The sequence below is a fragment of the Carettochelys insculpta genome, chromosome 1, assembly GCF_033958435.1.
Source record: "Carettochelys insculpta isolate YL-2023 chromosome 1, ASM3395843v1, whole genome shotgun sequence".
In the NCBI taxonomy this organism is placed as follows: Eukaryota; Metazoa; Chordata; order Testudines; family Carettochelyidae; genus Carettochelys; species Carettochelys insculpta.
In genome coordinates, this window is record NC_134137.1 from 283205399 (window position 1) to 283227288 (window position 21890).

At 40.7% G+C, this 21890-nt stretch overlaps 1 protein-coding gene across 5 annotated transcripts in view; it reads left to right on the forward strand.

Moving 5' to 3' along the window:
- The first annotated feature begins 1243 nt into the window (after positions 1 to 1243).
- EP300 (EP300 lysine acetyltransferase) overlaps positions 1244 to 21890 on the forward strand; it is a 136589-nt gene continuing 115942 nt past the window's right edge. For all 5 annotated transcript variants that reach the window (XM_075009764.1, XM_075009780.1, XM_075009796.1 and 2 more), the window contains exons 1-2: positions 1244 to 2851; positions 19883 to 20541. In XM_075009764.1, the coding sequence (XP_074865865.1) occupies positions 2758 to 2851; positions 19883 to 20541 (753 nt within the window). In that variant the 5' untranslated portion in view covers positions 1244 to 2757. The remainder of the gene's footprint in view (positions 2852 to 19882; positions 20542 to 21890) is intronic.

The window sequence follows — 21890 nt, forward strand, 5'->3', positions numbered from 1 at the left end:
TGGCCCAGATTTCAGCCAACCTTAAAATGACTAATTTGTAGGACACAAGTTATGAGTTTTGGAAGAAGGCAAATAAAAATCACAAATCCTGAACAGGGAAGTAGTAAGAGGGGGAAAAAAAGGCATTACCTTTTGCATCCCCATTAAACATTCTTTTCTTTTAGGCCTAACTCCTACAACTTGTTCTGCATGTATGGAGCCCTATGGTTGGGTGCAGAGCTTGATGAAATCACTAGGTCCATACACTGGTGTCAGACTCTGCCTACGTGGAACAGGTTGCAGAACAGTGGCCAAGTTTTTAAACTGTTGGAATAGGCAATGGCTTTACACTCATAGCAAACCAAACCACTATGCTGATGCACACTAAATAACTCACACAGTAGCGTCGGTAAGAGCTGAATTTGCATGTTTGTCAGAAACCAACCTAGTAAAATTGTGGTGCTAGCATATCAGACCTAGTATAAGATCTATGCCACGGTGCTTGCGCTGCTGATGCTAATAGGAAGAAAAGCACAGTGTACGTGCCTGTATTTTAAATAAATAAAATTGCTTCTCCCAGGCAAGCTGGAGAGTGGAAGTTTGCCAGGCTGGTCAGACGCAGCTTTACCACGCACGATGATGGATCAATCACAGGTCACGCAATGATGTAATGTACAGATGGGGTGGACAGTTCATCACACGTATGCCCAGCTGTGTAGAAGCCTACCTAAAAAATGGGACAAGTGCTGGTCTCCTCCCAGCTGAGAAACGCCCCCCACCCCCCGAAATCCAGGGGCTTGACTATGGGGCCTTTGTCTACGGCGCGCCGAAGGAGAGGCACCAGGGACGGCCGCGTCCCCGCCCAGCTGCGCAACAGAGGAGCTGCCCGCTCCAGGTTGCACTCCCCTGCCCCACAACACTAGGACTACAGCAGGCCGTCCCAACCATCACCTCGCTGCATTTTTCGGCCGACTAATAATACCAGGCGGTGGAGGGGGGAGGAGGCATAATATTTCCCCCTTCGTTCTCCTTCCCCTTTAAGAGGCGGAGGTGAGGGAGTTTGCGGAAGGCACCGAAGAGTAACGCGCGCTCAGTGGTCAGCCTGAGCTCGTGACTGCCGCTGGCCCCGCCCCTGGGGCTCGCTCCCTTCCAGCGCCCACGCCCCGCGTTCCATTGTGAGTGCGAGCTCCGAGCGGCGCCGCCCCCGCTCTTAGCCCCGCCTCCTTTTTTTCTCTTGGCTCATTTCCGGCCGCCGCTGCTCGCTTCCCTCCTAGGACTCGGGAGAGTGAAGAAACAACAGCCGCCATTTTGTTTGTGTGTGAGCGACTGAGGGTGGGCGAGAGAGGCCGAGGCGAGCCAGGGGGCGGGCAGCGCAGAGAGACCTACGGGCCCGGGCGGGGAACGGGAAGAGAAGAGAGAGTCCCAGACCCAATCCCCCATACACCACACCAGCCCTACAGCCCGACGCCGAGAGCCAGGCAGGGGCAGTAGGGAGCCTGCGCGCTCGGCCTCCTCACTCAAAGCCCTGTCTTGCCTTGCCCCGCCCCGCCCCGCCCCGCCCGCCGCCGGGGAGTAGAGGAGACCCCCCCCCCAGCGGTCCATTTCATCCGAGATTTCCCCCTTGGCCCTGTATTTTAGGAGGCGTTTGGACCCCCGATGAGGTCCCCGCCCCGTAAGGCGGAGGCGAGAGGGCATCCCAGCAGCGCCTGAGCGGCGGTGGGAGAGGCTGAGAGTGATCGTCGCCGAGCGCAGTCGGGGAGAGGAGCTGAACGGCCCCTGCCCTACCCAAACTCAGCGCTAATAACCATCCTCAGCCGCTGGGGGGGAAGGTAGTGGAGAGAAGGGGGGAGGGGCCGGCTGCTGTTTCCTCCTCCTCCTGCTTTGGGATCGGTCCCTCTGCTTGCTCTGGGGAGCACCCTGCTCCTCCGGCTGGAAGAGAGAGTGAGAGGAGGGGTGCTGGAACCCGCCCCCGGCACCCCCATCCCGGAATCGGCGCTGCCTCCATTAGGACAACAACCCCTCCTCCTTCCCCGCACAACAAGATGTGAAGCGGAGACTCCTGGGACTTATCCTCACTCTCCTCATCCTTCCAGCTCCCCTCTCTGCAGCCATTAGTGCCTGGCGAGGAAGAAGCAGAGGGAACTGGGGACCCCGCACACGCTCTGTCTTCCTCCCCACCAGCCCCCTTCGCGGGCGGTGGGTGATTTTTTTTTTCAGGGTGGTGGTGGACAGGGAAGAAGCTGCTAGAGGAGGGTGATTTCCCCCCCCTCTCCTTTTTCCTCCTCTCCCCTCCTTCGCCCGCCTCCTTGTGGCGATGAGGAGGAGGAGAACGACGCCGAGGAGGAAGAGGCTGATGGCGGCGCTGAGGCGGCAGCAGGAGGAGGAGACCCCCCGGAGGATGAAGATGATGGTGGCAGAGATGAGGAAGCAGCAGCACAACAGCCGGGATTAATTTGACTGAAAACCCACCAGCCTTTTCTGTCCCGTTTTTCTGGCACAGGGGGGAAGGTTTCCGTGTTCTTCCTGTCCCCGCTTTGCCCGGGGGAAAAGGCCTCTTCCGTACCCTTTTCCCCTCCCTTCCCCCTGCTGAGTCGGTGCCACCCTACCAAAGACCGAACCCGAGGGTCAGAAAAGGGGAACTCGGTCCCCCGCGTCCTCCAGATCCGTCGTCGCTCTCTCGTTAGTCTTCACCTAACTCGGGGATCCAAGAGGAAGGCGAAGATTTTGGGGATCCCCCGTCTGCCTCTGCTCGCTGTGTTTGTCTAAAAAGAATTAAAAATGGCCGAGAATGTGGTGGAGCCGGGCCCGCCTTCAGCCAAGCGGCCTAAACTCTCCTCACCGGCGCTCTCCGTGTCCGCAAGTGATGGCACAGGTCAGTCTCAGGGGCCCAGTACCCTCATATTCCAATAGTATACCTAGAACCCTTTCTCTCTAGCTCTGTTTCTTCCTTAGTCCCTTCCCTCCCCTTTTTGTCTTTCGATTTGCACCCTTTTTTCCCCTCTGCATCTATGTGTATTAATCTCCTCGGAGGGTATTTAATTGCTCTTGCCCTTTATTTGTTGGACGTGATTGAGACGAGAGCTGTTTGGTTTGTTATGCATTTGGCCATTTGCAGAAAAGACTAACAGTTCTACCATTTTCATCCTTTTTTAGCTCTCTGCATTCTGATGAGAGGAATAAAATAGGGCACATAAGCATCTTCTTGAAAACTCTTAACTGTATGTGTATAGGTACACGTATGCTTCTAAATGTTGGTTTATATGCGATGTCTACTTATGCCTATGTTTTCTAAATAAGGGATTGAATTCTTTTCCATTCCTCATTTTCTCTTGTTTGCAGTCAGGTTATTCTATTTACTTTTTTTTTTTTTTTTTTTTTACCATTTCCCTTCACCTTTTCTCACCTTGCCTTTTCTGTAAGAAAGAGTGGTTCTATTTTTTTTAGTAATTTGTCTTAATTTTTAAAATCTGTATTACAGTTTTTGTGATGTATAGGATTTTTTAAGAGCATTTTTATCTGCATGCAAGCACATAGCGTTTCATCTTATTTGCATTGAGGATCAATATGGAGCGCAGTTCATTTTGTGTGTCTCATTTCTTTGCTGTGAGACCAAAATGTCTGAAATTTTCATGTAGATTTATTGGGTTGTGAATATGCAGGGGGTTTTTCTTTGCCATTCTGCAAGGGTTTATAATAGTGATTTTGTAGGTAGGAACAATCCATAGGTGCTGTGAAATCAAGTTAGTGTGAATTTTGGGTGTCCCAGTCCCTAGCCAAACGGAAACTGGTTGTACTGGAAATTACCAGTAAGCTGTTCTTCTTCTTTTCACTGCCTCTTATTAAGAAGCAGATGAGTATTTGGTATAAATTTGCTTTGAGAGTACTGAGTAGCTTGCCCCTAGCTGTTTCTCAAAACTTGCATTTAGATCTTATTTGGCAAAGGAGCACTTTGGGGACACCCTAGCTCTGGCTCCCTGCATATATTCTCTAGTTAAGGTTATTGTTCCTTGTAGACATCAGTTTTCTTGTTCATCGTAATTATTTGAGCTGCCAGGAAAATGAGTAAAAATGGCTGGCCATCACACTGTAAACAAGATATTTAAATGTCTTGGTTTCTGTTGTACACTGGTTGAACTGGAATCATTAATTAAAATTTTTTTCTGATCTTTTCTATTTGTTCTGTATGAATTAAGTTTATATTCCTAATTTAAAGTTTGCAGAGAACTTTTAGAGTGCATTTACACACAGGCATTAGGTGACAAATTTGTTGCAAAATCAACAGGTCTGGTCTCTGATAGAAGAGGGAAATGGTGGTGGAGGAAAAGGAACACTCCTCCTGTCAGACACACTGATAGCTTTTTTAGCATTACTTAGAAAGCAAGCACTTGAATTCTGTAGGCTTCATATTTTCTTTTTCTGTCAAGTTGATCGTTCAGCAGGGAATTGCTTTAGTTCAAAATCAGTCCCTCCCCTTCACTGTGAAAAGTTCTGTGTTTGACTTCAGGCTTTTTTGATAAGGATGTTTAGAATAGTTGGACAAGTAGAAACTTCTTATGTATTTGAAAGTATAAAAACACTGGTTGTGCCAGGCTACAGGGAACTTATTTCAATTGAATGAGTGTAGATACTCCCATAGTACAGATACTTGAGCTTTTCTAATCGGCAGCATTTAGTGACTAAAGAGTTGAAGAATCACTCATAAGTATGGTCATACACTGTGGATATTAAACTATCAGAATTCAGGTGTGATATTAATGGAGAAAACAAACTCAAACTTTGTATCAGATGATGCAGATGATTTTGGTAATGTTAATTTTTTTAATGAAATTACACACAATAGTCATTGAAGACTTAACTTATCCAGGGTTCTTATGTTAGCACAGTAACATTGTGGGCTTTGAGACACAGTACGGTGTTGGTTACCTGATCATAATTTATGACCATCTCATAAGTGTCTTAATCTTATAAAGTTGAATATTACAGTATTTTTGTCAGAACCCATCACTCTTGGGTTATATTCCTTCTGGTCCATAGTTGGACTGTTTTTTTGCCTCATGTCAGCCTGTTTCCATAAACACCATAACTCCAGTTTCTGCTATATCTTAGGACTTTTTCACTTTCTGTTCCCAAGTAACTTTGAATTAATGATGTAGGGTGTAGTTTGTACAGTGAGGGGTGTCATCCCACTCTTAGGATCATGCTGTAATCTTGCATCATGCTTTTGAATTTTACTTAATTATGTACTAGAAACCTGCCATTGATCTAATTTTGTATTAATCTATATATTGTGAATTTCATGATCAGAGTGGGGGTCAGAAAATTCTAAAATGCTGTCCATATTGTTTTGCCTTGTGCAAGTGAGGGAGATATGTAAAACTCACTGTTGGCTTATTTGGTTCAGTCTTAATTTCAAGTATGGATTTAGCAGATTGGAGTCCGAAGAGCAAAGGTGAGTGTAGTTGAGCTGCTGGAGCTCAAACTGTCAGATCTCAAATATTTTCATCTTACAGAAGCCTGTGCTCCTTCTATAATTCATCCCTAATTGTGTTTTTTGTTGTTAATATGGTTTTCAGAATGCACAAAAAACTTGAAAGGCATTGGGGTTCTGTTTCAGAACCCAAAATGCCTTGGGAGAATTCAAAAGGTGTTTGTATGGGTTGTACTCACGGATCTGATGAAGCGGGTCTTTGCCCACGAAAGCTTATGCTCCAAAAATGTGAGTCTATAAGGTGCCACAGGACTTCTTGTTGTTTTTGAAGATACAGATTAACCAGGTTACCTCTCTGATACTAATAAATGTTGTTTCTCTACTCATCCATTAGCATCTAGCTCACTGTCACAGTCCTGGATCTCTTTCTTAAGAAGTCCTGGCTGTTGTACTTCTCTCATTTGAAAAGCAGTGTTTGCTGTAAAACCATCCAATGTGGTATAACTTAAACTTTACAGTTTTAAAAATATTCTCTATACATGCAAAAACAATTCAGTGGGCTTAATTCCTTGTCCAGGGGAAGAAACAGTGGAAAGGGAATACTGTATTGCCAACTAGTTCAAGTGTTTAATTGCAAGTTCATATTTGTCAACACTAAAATACTGTTATCCTTCCTTGATACTGAGGAATATCAGAAAATCTTGATCGTGCTACTGGTTTTTCTTTTACTAAATTAGTACTTAACTGCATCTTGTTTTATCATTCTGTGTAATGCTTAACACATCCCTTTTAAAACTCTTAGGAGCAGAATATCTTAAATTTTCCTCAGTAATTACAGAATTACTGGTACCACTTCACTGTGAACAGTTGACAAAAATTGGTCAGACGGAGGAATATGTCTGTGTGTATGAAGCCCAAAGTCGAGTTCTCCTGCGAAAACTAAATCAGAGTGGTTGAGCCAGGTTTACACTAAAAACTTTTGCCATCATAAGCAATAGCACTTGAGGGTTTTTTGGTGACATTTATATGCTGCAGAAAGCATTCATGGAGACATGGTCATTCCTTCCTAAAAGTGCTTTTGCAGGACTGGGGTTAAAGTAGCGCAAAAATTGCCAGAAATTGAAAGCAGCAGCTACACTCGGATTCTGTTGGTATACCTCTACCTAACAAATCTTTCTGAATGCAGTGTAGACATCAGAGTAAATCTTTCATTTTCTTCATACTGTAATGAAATATACATGAAGCATTTGTCATTCTGAATTGTCTTTAAAAATACCAAATGTTTATGTTCATTTTGGGCAAGGTTTCTTCCATTAATCAGTTGTGTTAAATGGTGCTGTGTATTTGGAGGATATGCTGAACTTCAATGACAAAACTTTGTAATAGACATTGCAACATCTTTTGGTTGTTGGACGCAAAAATATTGTTGTAGAATTTTAAATCAGCGTGCCCTCTTCTGAGATACCAGTTCATATGTAGATTTTCAGTAGCAGAGATCTTTGTCTATATTTGTGCAATGGGATTTAACATATTTCAGCCAGGTATATCAAAAAATAAGATTCTCTTGATTAACAGCCATGCTTACAGCCAAATGCTCATCTCCTGTATCTCCTTTCTACTTAGTATCCTTTTTTTATCAATCTCTATCTGTGGGCATCTTGACCCTTTCTTTTCTTCATCCTTCATATCCAAGGTGTATATGTTTCTCCCCTGTATTGAAAACTTTCAGGATTTGTTCCCCTTATAAAAATCGTTGCTCTATCTTCAGTTTTCTGGACTACTTTAATTCTTGTGTAGAAAATGTAATTATTTTTAAAACGTAGAGGGTTGTTTCTTCATTAGAAACACATCACCTCAAATCTTAACCTGGCTCCCTAGCTATTCCAGAAATAGCTACAAAGACTCTCTCCAGTTTTCAGGCTCCTCCTTGGAGTTTCTCTCCATTTGCTTGACGTTTCCTTTTTTCTTTTCTCTCTCTTTCTCCTTTCTGGTCTGACTCTTACCTCCTATCTTGGACAGCAATCAGATCTTACTGCTAAGTTCTCATCCCTCTCAATGTCACATTTCTCACTGAAATTTGGATGTTTGTTACAGTTCACCTTATTTTCATTTGCTGTCTCTGAAATCATGTAGTCAGAACTTAGTTTTTGTATTTTAGCAAATAAAAACTTTATTTGTATTACAGTTGTTCATCTGAGGCTGCTAGGCATTTTACAGACTTGTAGTAAGTTATAGTGCTGCTTCAAAGAGCTTACAGTCAATAGGTAAGGTACGTGAAGTGCAGGGAGAGGAAACAAGGCATAGAACAGTGGAGTGAATTATTCATGACCATGTAACATGTAAGTGGCAGAACCCAAGTCCCTTGACTTACGTTTTTGTGTTGTATCACACAAATTGCTCATCGTCCCACATGCTTTACTATGAAATGCTGTCCATTAGCAGCCAAGTTCTAGGCTGTTGTCAAAAATACACTGATATTTTTAGAGCTGTATTTTGTACTAATTCTGTTACCTGAAAAGTTAGAGGATTCTGTTTAAAAAAAAAAAAATTAACCCCCCAGATCATTACTTAAAAATTCGGTTTATCAACTTTCTTGGTGAGATGCATTCCTAGTTTTTTCTCTCTCTCCACTGTTTTTGTTTTTGAAGGGCTTTTTAAAGGGTTAATGGTGTTAGCTGTAAGAGAAACATTGTGGGTTGGGCAAGTGAAAATGGTGTAATACCTATTCTGTTATAGTTGCCAATTACTATTTTAATAGATGTTAAATAATTGGTGTGAAAGAACTGTAATAATTTCCAGTTTGTAGTCAAGTGGCCTGTCATGTACCCTATGCTTTAGAATAAGATTATGAGAAGGACAGTAACATAATATTTCCAAGGTGGTTGATTCAAAAACCAATGATCCTGCAGTCTTCAGAACCTTGCATTCCGTTCCTAATTTTATGGTACCTACAACTTGTTCTTTTTTCCTTACACTTGTTGAAGTGTGTGTAGAAAGTTGCAGTATTCGACAGATTTAAAACAAACTCCATATGTAAGACTTTATGGAGGGGCACATGTGCACACAAAATATATGTACATTATGCAAAATGTACAAGTGAAAACTTGTGTCCTGGGAGTGGTACAGTGTGGATACCTGAAATCAGAAGTGAGTGTATACTTCTTAAAAATAAATAGCAACTTACAAATGGATATCTGAAATGCCAACAGAAAGCCTTGCTGCTGAATTCAGGAATTTTTAAATGCTAGATTCCAAAAAAAACAAAAAACAAAAAAAACCAACCTTAGTTTAAAGTGGATGTGGTTGAGATGATCTCTTGTTAAATGATCCATTTCAGGCAGTATCTTTAACTCTGCCTGGAAAGAGTCATCGGTTCAGATCTTTTAATTATTTCTTTTGTTTAAAATAGTTAAACTGTTTTGTTTTTCACGTGTTTGAGTTTAAATACAATATTTTTAATAATGTGTGTGGGCTGGGTAGAGCGGGGGAAGATGAAACATTATGGGAAGAATTCTGGCTCTTCTCTGACTATGGATTTCTATGTCCAGAGCATAGAGCAGTCTTTCTCTGCCAGTTGATTTAATGGGACTTATACGTGTATTCATTGCAAATTGCGCCCCATCCCCCTCCCCAAAACACACCCTTGGTTGGCTGTCATTGTTCTCTCTTTCATGACCTGCTTAAATACTTCAGTGGAGCAGCTTTCCTCTGTATGCTCTATTGATGTTATGGTCTTTCTTTAATCTTGCGCTGCACCCTAACCAGTGGCCCTTTGTGGAGAATGAGCCCTAAGTCATTTAGATTTATCTGACAAACTAAGTAATTTTGCTGAAATGTTTACCTGTCTGCTTAAACTTCTTATGGGTCTCCAAGGATTTGGTTTCTCAGGCTTTACCAAAACTGCAGCAGCAGGTTGAAGTAAAATACATCTGTCTCTGCATATGGTTATATTCAGTGGCATGCAAAACACTAGGATCCCACTGAATTTGGATACATGAATCCAAGAAGCCAGACATAAATTATAGTTGTTTTGTGTGGGAACCCTCATTTGCTAAAGTGGTAAGCAACACGTCCATGGGCTTGATCTGATATTTCTTTATTAAAGCACATTTCTTGATATTATGTGAGTACCAGCACAAAATAACCTCACTTAATTTTTCTGTGTATTTTTAAAACTTTAGTTGTACACACACAACTGCTTTCAGATATGTTTTTGTAGGATTTTTTAAAGAAAGGTGTTTACACTACTTTTCACATGTCCAAGAATTGTGAACAGCTCCCATTTTTAGATGTGGGAGTTGTAATGGGTAACTCAGCCTGTTTGTCATTATCTTGGGTACTTTTGTATCAAGAAAAGCATGGAATTGGGGTGATACTAGTTTATTTATCACTACTTCTCCTGTTGTGAAAATGCTATGTGAAGCAGCGTATCAGTGGGTTAGGTGATTCACCACTGTGAGTGTGAAGCCGATTGGTGAGGAGAAATTTCTTTTATTCTCCTGTCCTTTTTCCACAGCATCGTGGCAGAATCATTCCTGTACTACCAAGTTCTGTATCTGCATTTAGGATTTTTACTACAGAATGCTGGGGATCAGGATGACATCAGTTACGTGTGTCTGCTGTAGTAACAGAGAACTGTGTTAGTCTGTATTTGATCAAAACGAAAAAGCAGTCATGGAGCACTTTAAAGGCTAACAAAATAATTAATTAGATGATGAACTTTTGTGGGGCAGACCCACTTCTTCAGATCTATAGTTTTACCAGAACAGACTCAATATATAAAGCACAGACGTCCAAAAATTTTTGTAAAGATTGACAAACCAGAAAAAGTATTACCATTGTTGGCAAATCAGATAGGAGAGCAGAGTCTGTTCTGGTAAGACTATAGATCTGAAGAAGTGGGTCTGTCCCACGAAAGCTCATCATCTAATAAATTATTTTGTTAGTCTTTAAAGTGCTATATGATTGCTTTTTTGTTTTGATGTCTGTGCAGGTGTTGCTGAGAAGCATGAGCAAGAATAAGCCACGGTAATTCTTATATGGAAGTATTTCTAAATGTATAGCAATTTATAGAAAAATATTTTTGTCCCAAACCACTGGTTTAGTTTCTCACTTCACGCAATCATTGGGGCTGCGTCTACACATGCCCCTTCCTCCAGAAGGGGTGTGGTAATAAACATCCTGGAAGACGCTAATGAGGCGCAGGTGTAAATTTCCCATGCCTCATTAGCATATCACCATGGGATTCTGTCTGGAAGAGGGGGCCTCTGGAAGGAGCGTTTCCTTTTGAGAGATCCCTGTGGGCCACATGTCTACATGGCTGTTTTGGAGTCCAGAAGAGCTGCTTCCGGACTCTGAATGAGATGGTCATATGCTAATGAGGCATAGGAAATTTACATCCATGCCTCATTAGCATATTCCAGGCTGCTCAGTAAGGGGCAGATGTAGATGCAGCCTGGGTGAATAGGTAGCCTGTGCTCGTTAGACTATCTTGCAAATAGTCTGTAGATGGCTTAAACCAAAGGCTTCACAGTATTTCAGGGCACTGTCTCTTTTTTTTTGGTATTATAGGTTTGAAACTCATCCTATAATATGATAGTGGGGATGGTTCCTTCATTGTGCTTTCTTCTGTTGATCCACAATGTCAGTTTGCTAAAGCGGGCTCATTCACCTCTAATTTCAACTTGGATGAGGTCCAGTAGTGCTTTGAAAATTGAGGCTCCTCAGTAATTCTTGAAGATTTGAAAACTGCTATACTTCAGAGTTTGTGTTGTAGCTGTACATACAAAATTCCTGTTTGAAGCTTACATATTTTCCTTAGGCGGACTCTTACTTAGGATAGTATAGTTTTGCAGTGCCCATGATATACATAAGTGGCATGTCCTTGCATGTGGAATTGTACCAGACAGTAAGTTTGATTAGCAGAATGATTGATATTAAGCTATGCTCTTGACTTGGTATATTTGGACATTAACAGTTAATAATGGCCCTCAGCCCCTCATGCTTATAACTTGGTCTGTTGTTTGTTGAGCAAAACTAACATAGAAGCTTTGTGCTGTGTATTTTAAAATCTGATAACTAAAGAGGAAAGTTTAAAAAGTTATTGCCAACTGCTTTCAGAACAGTGATGTAAGCTGAAAATCCACCTTAGCTCATGTTGGGGGAAAAGCATTCTTTATAAAGCTTAACATTTTATTTGAAAATATTTTAGGGGCCCATTAGTAACACAACTTTAACACATTAATCAGTTTAATGTTAAAGTAAAATTTTCCAAATATCAAATCCAGAGTAAAAACAGTATGGAAACTTGATTGTCATATTTTTGAATCAGACAGCTCGGTAGTTTTGGCACTCATCATGGCAGTGATCCAAAGCCCATTTTGAAGTCAATCCTCCTTCTATTAAGTTTAGCGACTTTGGATCAGGCCCTGAGTGAACCTGAAGATCAGTATTCTGAGCAAAATGGAAGGAAGTGTTGTGTGGTGCACAGAATCTGCAGTCAATCAGGGAATGTAAGATGTAAACAAAATACATTGTGTAAGAATTTGTGCAAAGAGCAAGCTCCCCAAGTTGCATTCTTTCATATTGAGGCTAAAGGAGTAAATGGCCTTTTATAACATTTACTTGCTCTTTGACTGAACAAAATCAAATGTGAGACAAATTTGAGGTTTTGTTTCCTCCCTCCCCTCACCCTGCACTAATATATGAGGTGTATTTCTGCCACTGAGTTTGGAGAGTTACACCAAGAAATTTTGTGGGGTTGCTGATAGGAGCCTCTGTCTGCAACACTTGCTTTACTCTCCTAAAATGGCATACAGGCTTCCATTGCAGACTTTCAGTGGTTCTGGCCTCTCGTAGGAGGCATCGAAAATTTTTTTTTGGTACACAAAACTGTTGGATAGGGTTTTGCTTGCAGTCCCAATTCAGGCATCTTATTTTCTCTGAGCTTCTAGAGGCAGAATGTGCATGAATAGTGCATTAAAGTTGACTCTTTGGGATGAGATGTGGTGGTGACAGGAAGAAGAAAAACAACCTTTCTTACAGCTGGCAGAATTAAAAACCTGATGCCAGAGGCTTTTGGAGTTTCTAAAACACAAATGGTATAATAAAGCTGAAAGGTTATGGCTCCCTGAAAGAGAGAGCTGCAAAATAATCACAGCTTCAGATCAAACTTACACATTCTAGGCACAAAGAGGTGGAGTTACTTCTGGATATCCAGGAGCTAGCATCCTAGAATATTGTACAATTCGTGTAAATGAACTCAATAGTTTTTATGGCTCTGAATATGAGTCTTGTACTTCTTTATATCTTGGTTGAATTTCTTCCTTGATTGTTCTTAAATCAGATTGTATTCAGACAAACAATAGTGGTATGGTTAATCTTTGGTTTCTCTCTAATTAAAAATGGTTGAATTTGTTTTTTTTAGGTTGGAAAAATACAATGCCAAGTCAAATTCTTTGTATGCTAAATTTCAGCTTGGGGTTTACAGTGAAAATTCTGTTGGATCCTTTTAACAAACCCATTAAAAGCCAATAAATCTGACCCTCTCTCAACATTGTTTGGTAGAATTCTCGCTTCTGAATGTGTTCTGTCTAGGAAATGGTGGAACTTTCCAAGTCTTAAGAGGTTTTTCCTTCGGTTATCCACAAGAAACAGCAGAGCATCTACTGGTGGTCACACACTACATGAACTTCTGATTTCTGCCATTTGAAATCTCAACTCCTTTACTTGATCAGTGGATGAAAGAGCTCTCCTCAGGCACTTTGCTCCTTCAACCAAAGTAGTGGTTCCACACTAAAGTCCAATTTCTTGTTGCTTCAGTTTTCCTTTTTGTGTCCTCTCTGTCCTTGGAAGAGTCATTTAGTCTCCCCATAAAACCATTACTTCCTAATGTTGCAACTTTCAGTGTTTGTTGGTAGCACTTTGTTAGGTAAACCTAAGGAAGAGGTGAAACATTTTTACGTTATCTTTGTTTCAGGATTTTGAAATGAGCTGTGCAAGCTATCTTAAGTTTTTGCCTTGTGAGCATCCTTGACTCATTGTCTTCTCAGTTTATCTTTTTGTAGGATGCTTCAGGTCATGAGACTCTAGAATACTGAGTATTGGTGCTTAAATTTAAATGTGAATAACTGGTTACACTGTGGGGTTAGTTGAGTCCTGTGAGTTGGTATTTTCTTTTAGGTCTCTCTGCAGAGAGTACTTTGACCTCTGCATTTCACAATCATTGATTCTGCCTGAAGACACAGAAGAGATATCTTACGTTTCATAAACAGCAGAGTGCATTGTGTGGCATATAGCAGTCAGTGTCGATGATAAAGCTTGTGAAGTGTACCTTTTAATGCTTGCAGGGCTGGAGGACTGGATGGGGGATTCTACATGAAATAGAGTGGTTGGTTGTAGGTTTTGCCTGGTTGGAAGTTGAAGTATGCCAAGTGCAAGACAGGGATATGACAAGTCTCTATTGGACAAAGCTAAGAGGAATGCTGCTACCAAGCCTTGTCTGCTTGCTAATCTATTTTATATTTCAGACACAGCTATTCCATAGCCAGATTTGCTGATGCATATTGGGGCTGTCGATGTTTTGTTCAAAAGGATGATCACTCATTGACGTCCCACTTTGATTCATCTCTCTTCCCGGTGCGGTGTTGTCTGGATCAGTCTCCAGGCCCTATCTTGTCTGCTATATGATCTGACTCAAGGCTTACTTTGAATGGTCTGTCACCTTACATAGCTTCTGTGCCAAGATCCTTTAGACATTTTCTGTGCACAAAATCACTCATTAATTAAAGCGTCTGTTCTTTGAAGATTGATTTATTTGAGGTCTCGGATTTCTATTCTTCAGAACACATTTAGGCTATGAGGTCAAAAACCTTCGCAGGTGTCTGGAGGACTTTGGAACAGGGTTCCAAAAAACCTAGGATTTTTCTGTCCTCTGATTAGAAGTTAACAACCCAGAAACTTGGTACAAAAATCTGTTAATATGCTTTCACAAACAAGTGAACACTAGTCTTAAGGAGGTGAGAAGAACTGCTTCTAGTTTTCTAATCTGGGTCAAGCAAATATTCAGAAAGCACGAAACAGGTACTAATGTAGTATCTTAGCCCTTTTGTAGTTTTGCCTCTGCTCTGTAGTTTAGAAAGGATATATTTTGCTTGTATTGTAAACTTGTTGAGATAAAGGTCATTTTTATGTTCTGTTTTTATAGTGCCTTTCTCAGCAGGCTCCTTAATAGGTCGAAAACACGCTTTTCTCTTAAACAGGACAATTTTGAGGTGCTAGGGCACTGAGTTCCTTGTGCATTAAAGGTCAGATTAATCTCCAGGATCTTGATTAGTAAAGTCTGAATTTGAATAACTTGAGGGCACCTGGGTGTCAGCCCAGGTGAGTCTCCAAACAACAGGTAGGAGGAAAACTATTCTCCAGCTGAATAATGTGCTGCAGGTTGGAAAGCCCATAAAACCCATGCAGTAACTAAATTATTTGTTAATGTATGGTAGTAAGCCTCCCCTGAAGAGATGGCTTACACATTATGAAAGTCAGAGAGCTTCACATTCGTTGCATGACCTGAGACCAGCTAGCCTATACCTTACTTAGCTCCAGCAGGGAATAACTACCATCATGTTGGAGGTCAGACGGCTTTGTCTGCCCATGGTTTGCAAATACTTTCAACAAGTTGAGATCTAAGGAAGTTTAAGGTGAACCCTAAGCAGCGCATGGTTTTTGATTGGTATCAGTGAACATTGGTTGGCTTGCCCCTCTGCAGAGGCAGGGAGGAGGAGCTCACTCCAAGCCTTGCGGGTTGGATACAGCTTCCAGCTGGTAGGTTCCTCACCCCTTCTTTAAAAGGTGATGGGTTGGTCTATGTGTTGTCTGAAAGACTGGGGGATTGAAGTAACTTCATTCTGTACCTTGCTTATGATGTGCAGTGGTGCAGTTTGAGAGGTCCTGCTGCAGTGCAGACCAGGACAGGCGGTGTAGAAGAAAAGTGTGTCAAACTGCCCTGCATGCTTCCAACAGCTGACACCTGCCTCTTCTGTGATAAGATCTGTGGCTCCAGAATGATACCTTTATCTAGATAGAGAACATATTTATATTCTGTATCTCTTAATGTTTAATGCCATAGGGGTATCTCCCAGTTACCTTCTTTCAATTTAGTATAACTTTGTTCTTGTGTTTTCTGCATGTACCTGTTACTTGTTTGTCTTTGAGGAAACATTTTTTGTTTGGTTTTTTTGTGGAAACATGCTCCCTGTTAAGACTCATTTGGCATGACTATCAATGAAGGATAGGAGTTGGCTTCCATCTTTGGCTGCTAGAGTTTTTTAGAAATCAAAACCTTTACGGCTTAGAATTTGTTTTTGTTCACTTTCATCTTGTCTACACTTACCTTTACAGTTTGTCATCCTCAGCCATGCTAAATGCATAGCAGAAGACACTACGGTAGTTAAAACAAATTCAACTTGGTGTGGCCAGCGGGGGTTGCTCTCCTGTTTTGCTGGAGTATGGACGTTAGTGGGAGTGTGTTTGGAGATTGATTTATTGGATCTTCAGTGATGTGATAATCAGTGCCCGATGGAATGTTCTAGCTGTGGTGATTGCTAGTATTCAGTGTTGAAATACTCTTAGAATTGGAGACCTGGAAGGGAGACTCACATGAAATTGTTAGATCTTCAGAGAAATGCGACTTGATCTGTCCCTTACATCAAGAGAAGCAAATATGACTGTAGAATCCTAAAAAGAAGACTTTCATACTAATTTACAGGAGTGGTGCATACCTTAAGTCCCTTTCCACAGAAATGATGTCCCATAATATTAATAAGATGCACCATTTATGGAGCATGTTCTCTTGCAAAATCTCACTGCTTTAGCTTTCAAAGTTTTATTCTGCCAACTACCAAGACTGGCTTTTCACATCTTTACTGGGTCATGGACTGTAACTTGTGAATCACTTTTTTTCTTTTGTTTCAGACCCTTCCTCATTGATCATCTTAGCTTGTCACTACTTAGCCTAAGTGTTTTCTGGCTTCTGGTCTCAAAATTGACATTGTTTTTAGTCTTTCCAGAGTACCACATGTCCCTTTTATTGCTTTTGCATTTCTCCTGCCCGTGTGTTATCTTTAACGTGTTTCTCCATTATGATTCTTACTGTTTCCTTCCACTCATTAATGTTTCTTGAGTTCTTAATGAGGAAGTGAAGACTTTTTTATTTTTTATTATATGAAATCTTATCAAGTTCAGGCCTGTCTTCTGGCAATGCTTAACAGAATTGAGGGACCCTTTTTCTTCTCAACTTCATCTACAGAACAGTTAAATCATAATACAGGTTCAACCTCTGAAATGTTTGGCACTTTGATTTGGTAGCATCCATGGTCCAGCAGGATCAGGGATGTTGCAGGTCCAGAGATCCGGTGGTCATGTATTGTCAGAAGGAAGGTAATATGGAAAGATCCACTGAAGTACAGGTTGAACCTCTCTGATCTGACACACTCAGGACCTGTCCAGTGCCAGATAAGAGAATTTGCTGGACAGTGTGAGCTCCATGTGGTCTAGCACATTACCAACACTTTCAGTGCTTACTGGGCGCTCAGAAGACATTTAGGAGTAAATTACAGCTAAATAACAGCACAGAACGCTGAGGACCAGGACTGGTGGCTGGAAACAAACTTTTTGGGACCACCAGAAACTTAGTGGCCACACCCATGATAAGTGGTTGTCTGGCTAACTAAAACCATGCCAGATTACAGATGTTACTGGATGAGAGTGTTCGGATTAGAGATACAATCTGCGAGATTTGTCCTTTGCACAAGTTTCCCTGCAAATAATAGAGGCTAATGGATGGTCTGTTTACATTTCACTGTGTCAAACAGTCGCAGAAATTAGTTAAATAATGATGGAGGGATGGGAAATATAAGCAGCAATTTTTGTCCAAAAGGCCTATAGTTTATATGTGGTGATTTGGATAGTGTGGTTACAGGGGCATTAAAATTTAAAGAGAATAGTAAGACACAATTTTAGTTGTACCCCTATCTACCCTTGCTAATCCCCAGCAGCAAACCTTTCAGAAATTTTTTTTTTGGTAGTTCTTACTTGTAATTTCTGAAGTAATGCTTGCTTTCAACTCTGCAAATACTCTAGCACTGTATCATTGTGATCCCTATTGAACATGTATGTAATGTAATTCAGCTTTCCAAACTTGATCTGCTGCTTATTTCTAATACTATTTGTTTTCAGTTTTTAGGCTCTGTCTACACTATGAGGTAAAATTGAATATAGAGGAGTTAGCTTGGTATGAAAACATTGCTGTCTTCACCGTAAATATCATTAGCTCGATTTAGACTGCTCTAATATCTATAACAAAATGTCAATGTTAACGGGCGAGTATAGCATCAATTGAGTTTAAAATGTCAAATAAAGGTTAGTGTGGATGCGCCATGTCTTTCATTCAAATTTATTAGCCTCCACACGTGTCCCCTATGTATCCCACAAAGCTACATGCTGCACCTGGCTCCTAGCTTCCTGCTATTAGTAGGAGCTGGGAAACTGACCAGGGCTGCTGCGCTGTCAATTTCCTGCCCCCCCCCCCGCCCCCCCCCACCCCCCCCCCCACACACACACACAAGCTGGGACATGGGAAACTGACAGCACTGCTGCCCCTGGCTTAGAATGCAGGGCTGGGTGAACTGTGGGATAGGTTCCCATAATGCACTGCTGCAACAGTTGATATTTGAGTTCACTGTGGAAGCAATATGTTGAACTTATTGGGAGCCTGTGGGTAGTGAGGATACTCAAATTGAATTTTAAAAAAGGCATTATAAAATCAATTTTAATAAATGCAAATTTATTTTGTAGTGTAGGCAGTGTTTTAGTGAGGAGGACTATTTACATAATACTCCTTGAACTTAGTAGAGTTGGCATTTTCCCCTTAATAGTGCAATAGTCCAAAAATAGTGTATTGGCAACACTAAAGCTAATAACGTCTTTCTCTTTGAAAGTGAAGTAAAATATCTGCTATAATAGAGCATTCGTGAAATCAAGCCTTTATTAAAAATGGTTAAAATTAAACTTTATCATTCTATGTAATATTGCATCTAACTGTAAATATTAAGCAACATGTTCATTAGTAATAAACAGTATGAATTTGTAATATAGTGGGTGATCTTTTGTTTAAATCATTTTTGTTTATATTTAATACTGAAAAAATGAATATGTACATCACTAACTTCATAGTGTGGATTAAGAGATGCATGGTACCTATGGCATATCTCAAGTGTTTGTGATCTTCCTAGATAGGAACACTTGGGATTGTTGTAATGTATCTTGCCTGTCGCATTCCAAGCATCTCCACATGCAAACTGAGGTAGTCTACACTTGCATTTGATCAACCAAAGTTTTGTCGTTCATGGGGGCTTAACACCCTTTTCACTTGAAAAATAACAATTTTTCTGTGGCACGTGCAAATGTGAATGCTGCTTTGTTTGCAGGAGAGCTATCCTTTTGACAAAACAAAAGCTGCTCATATGGGTGGAAGTATTTTGTTGGCCAAAGTGCCTGCAAACTGCAATCATACATGCTAATTTTCAGCAACGTGAGTGTCAACACAGCCTTGTGACTGCATAGTGTAGACATATCCTGAAACTATGCCAGTTTGTTACCTTAGTAGTGATGCTGCATAGCAGTTTGGGTGACTTAGGTTCCTGATCCTCCTGTCTTTCACTCTCTCTTATTCTGCCTATATGATGAGGGAATGGTTTATATTGCTTATAATTCTGCCCTTGCAACCAGATAGGATCATAATGGGCGTTACCCTATGAAGATCCATTGAATTTTGTAACTTCGGTTTGGCTTTCAAAATTGGGATTATATATCAAGGGGGCCAGCAAAAGGGGTGGGAGTGGGGGGGACAGCACATCTGCTTCTTTTTGCTGCTCCATGACTTATAAAGCAAGTTTTCTGTGTTGCATTTACTCTAGAAATCCAGGTTGTCGCTCCAAAAAAAGACTTTAGTGAAAGCTGAGAAATTGAGCGGAATGTATTCTTAATTATTCAAAACTTCATTTTTTGACTAGTTAAATTTATTTAACTTCAGTGTCCACCCCTTTGGAAAAGGATATTTTCTAAAAAAAATCTAGAACTTTCACACTTAAGCTGTGAGCGATTACAACGTGCTCTCAGACAGCCAATAGACCTTACAGCAAAATTGGTTTATGTGAGGGTGGGGTTCGAAATGAGGCATTTTTCATGCATCAGAAAGAAGCCAGGTGTAATCTCATTAAAAGTCTTTTGAAGTTTGCAGATGGTCTGCATCAAGGCAAGCTGGTCAATTTCAAATACTATTTGTTACTCTAATATTGTGAAAACAAGGTGTGCAAAGATGTACTTCTCATTTGAAATAAATCAAATTTTTAAAAAACCCAAAGGTTGTCTCTTCAGATTTCAGTAGATCTCAATTTTTAAACTTTTTTTTTTCTTTCCTAGATTTTGGATCCCTCTTTGATCTGGAACATGATTTGCCAGATGAACTAATCAGCTCCACAGAATTGGGACTTACCAACGGTGGTGATATTAATCAGCTGCAGAACAGTCTTGGCATGGCACAAGATGCTGCATCAAAACATAAGCAGCTGTCTGAACTGCTGCGGGCTGGTAGTTCTCCAAACCTCAATATGGGTGTTGGTGGCCCAGGCCAAGGTATAGCAAATCAAACGCAACAGAACAGTCCTGGAATGGGAATTTTAAACAGCATGGTCAAAAGCCCCATGGCACAGGCAGGGTTGACATCTCCCAATATGGGGATGGGTACAAGTGGCCCAAATCAAGGTCCTTCAGCCCAGTCAACTCCAGGAATGATGCCTACGGTAAATAGTCCAGTTAATCAGCCTGGCATGGGAATGAACACAGGGATGAGTGCTGGCATGAATCCTGGGATGCTGGCTGCAAGCAGTGGACAAGGGATGATGCAAGGACAAGTCATGAACGGTTCAATTGGAGCAGGAAGAGGGAGACCCAACATGCCGTATCCAAATCCAGGAATAGGTAATGCTGGTAACTTGTTGGCTGAGACTCTGCAGCAAGGTTCTCCCCAGATGGGAGGACAGACAGGACTGAGAGGGCCGCAACCTGGAGCAATGAACAAGGTAAAAAAATTTTTGGCTATTTTACTTATTCCATGTAATAACTTTAGCATCTTTTTACAAGAGTTTGGGTAGAAGATTTATATTTGACTGTTTGCTTATAACAGGGACTTTGAATATACTTTATTTTAGCCTTCTAGGTAATTTGGTAAAAAGAATTTTTGGAATTTGAGGCATTCAGAGGAGTTATATGAGGTGAAATTACAGCTTTTTGTGAAAAGGCACATCTGTTAGAGACCCATACCAAGGCTCTCAGTGAAGGCATCAGTTAGTTTTTAAAAACCTGTTTAATTTTTTACCTTGCCACCACTGTCACTCTAAATTTCCTATGTGGTTTTTTTTTTCTGAGATTGTAGATTTTATTTCCATCCATAAATATGTTCTGGGGTGTAGCAAGTGGGTTTGAGACCTTTTTATTAAACCTATTGACTTAAATTTCTATGGAGCCATATTTGAATTCTTACTAGGAAAGTATTAGACCTGTCCAATCTGGTATAAAATTTGGAAGACTTCTTTCAAGGTAAGGGAGTAAACTGGGAAGTGGGGAGTAACATTTATGGATGGTGGATAAGGAAATGGGTTGTTAATAATGGGGGAAAAGTATGAGGAGGAGGTGGAGATGTATTGGGGTAATTCTGAAATTTGAAGTGGCATGGAATTGAAACTGCATTTAGACATTCCCCTTCTCTCAAATATTCTGACTTGGAATAGTTTTCCACGCTTTTGGGTTCAACTCTTAAAATCAGAAGTGAGAACAAACTCTTATGCAGTTTTCACCCAGAGTGAATTGTAACATGTCTTGGTCAAGAAGGGAAATTTATTTTAAAAATATTACAGAGCTTTACTTAGACGTTGTAATCGGAATGAGAATTTTGGAAACTCATGGGGTTGGGATATTTTTTCTCCAGCTACTTTATTCTATGAATACAGCCTTACAATTTTATTTAAAAAAAAAAAAAAGCAACAATTTAAGATCTAGTCCATGTTGTAGACTAATTCTAACTAGTATTAAAAATGGCATGAAATTACCTGATGAATATCCTAAGAAATAAAATATTAAAATTAAAACCAACCCTGTGAGCTTGATGTGATAGTAAATATGACACCTAGTAGGTGGAAGCACATCTAAAACTGAGCTGTCCTTTTGATTGGGTTGTAATAATTCTAAATAGATATTAATTTGGTAGACTAAAATCAATTGGACTGTATTACAGAAGGGTAAGGTGGAATATATAGTTGAAATTGGACTGTGAAAAAAATATAATTGTTCAGTAATTGAAATTTCTGTGTCTAGAATTAAAAGCATATCAAAACAACTATGTTCAGGAAGGAATCTTGATGCATTATTCTCT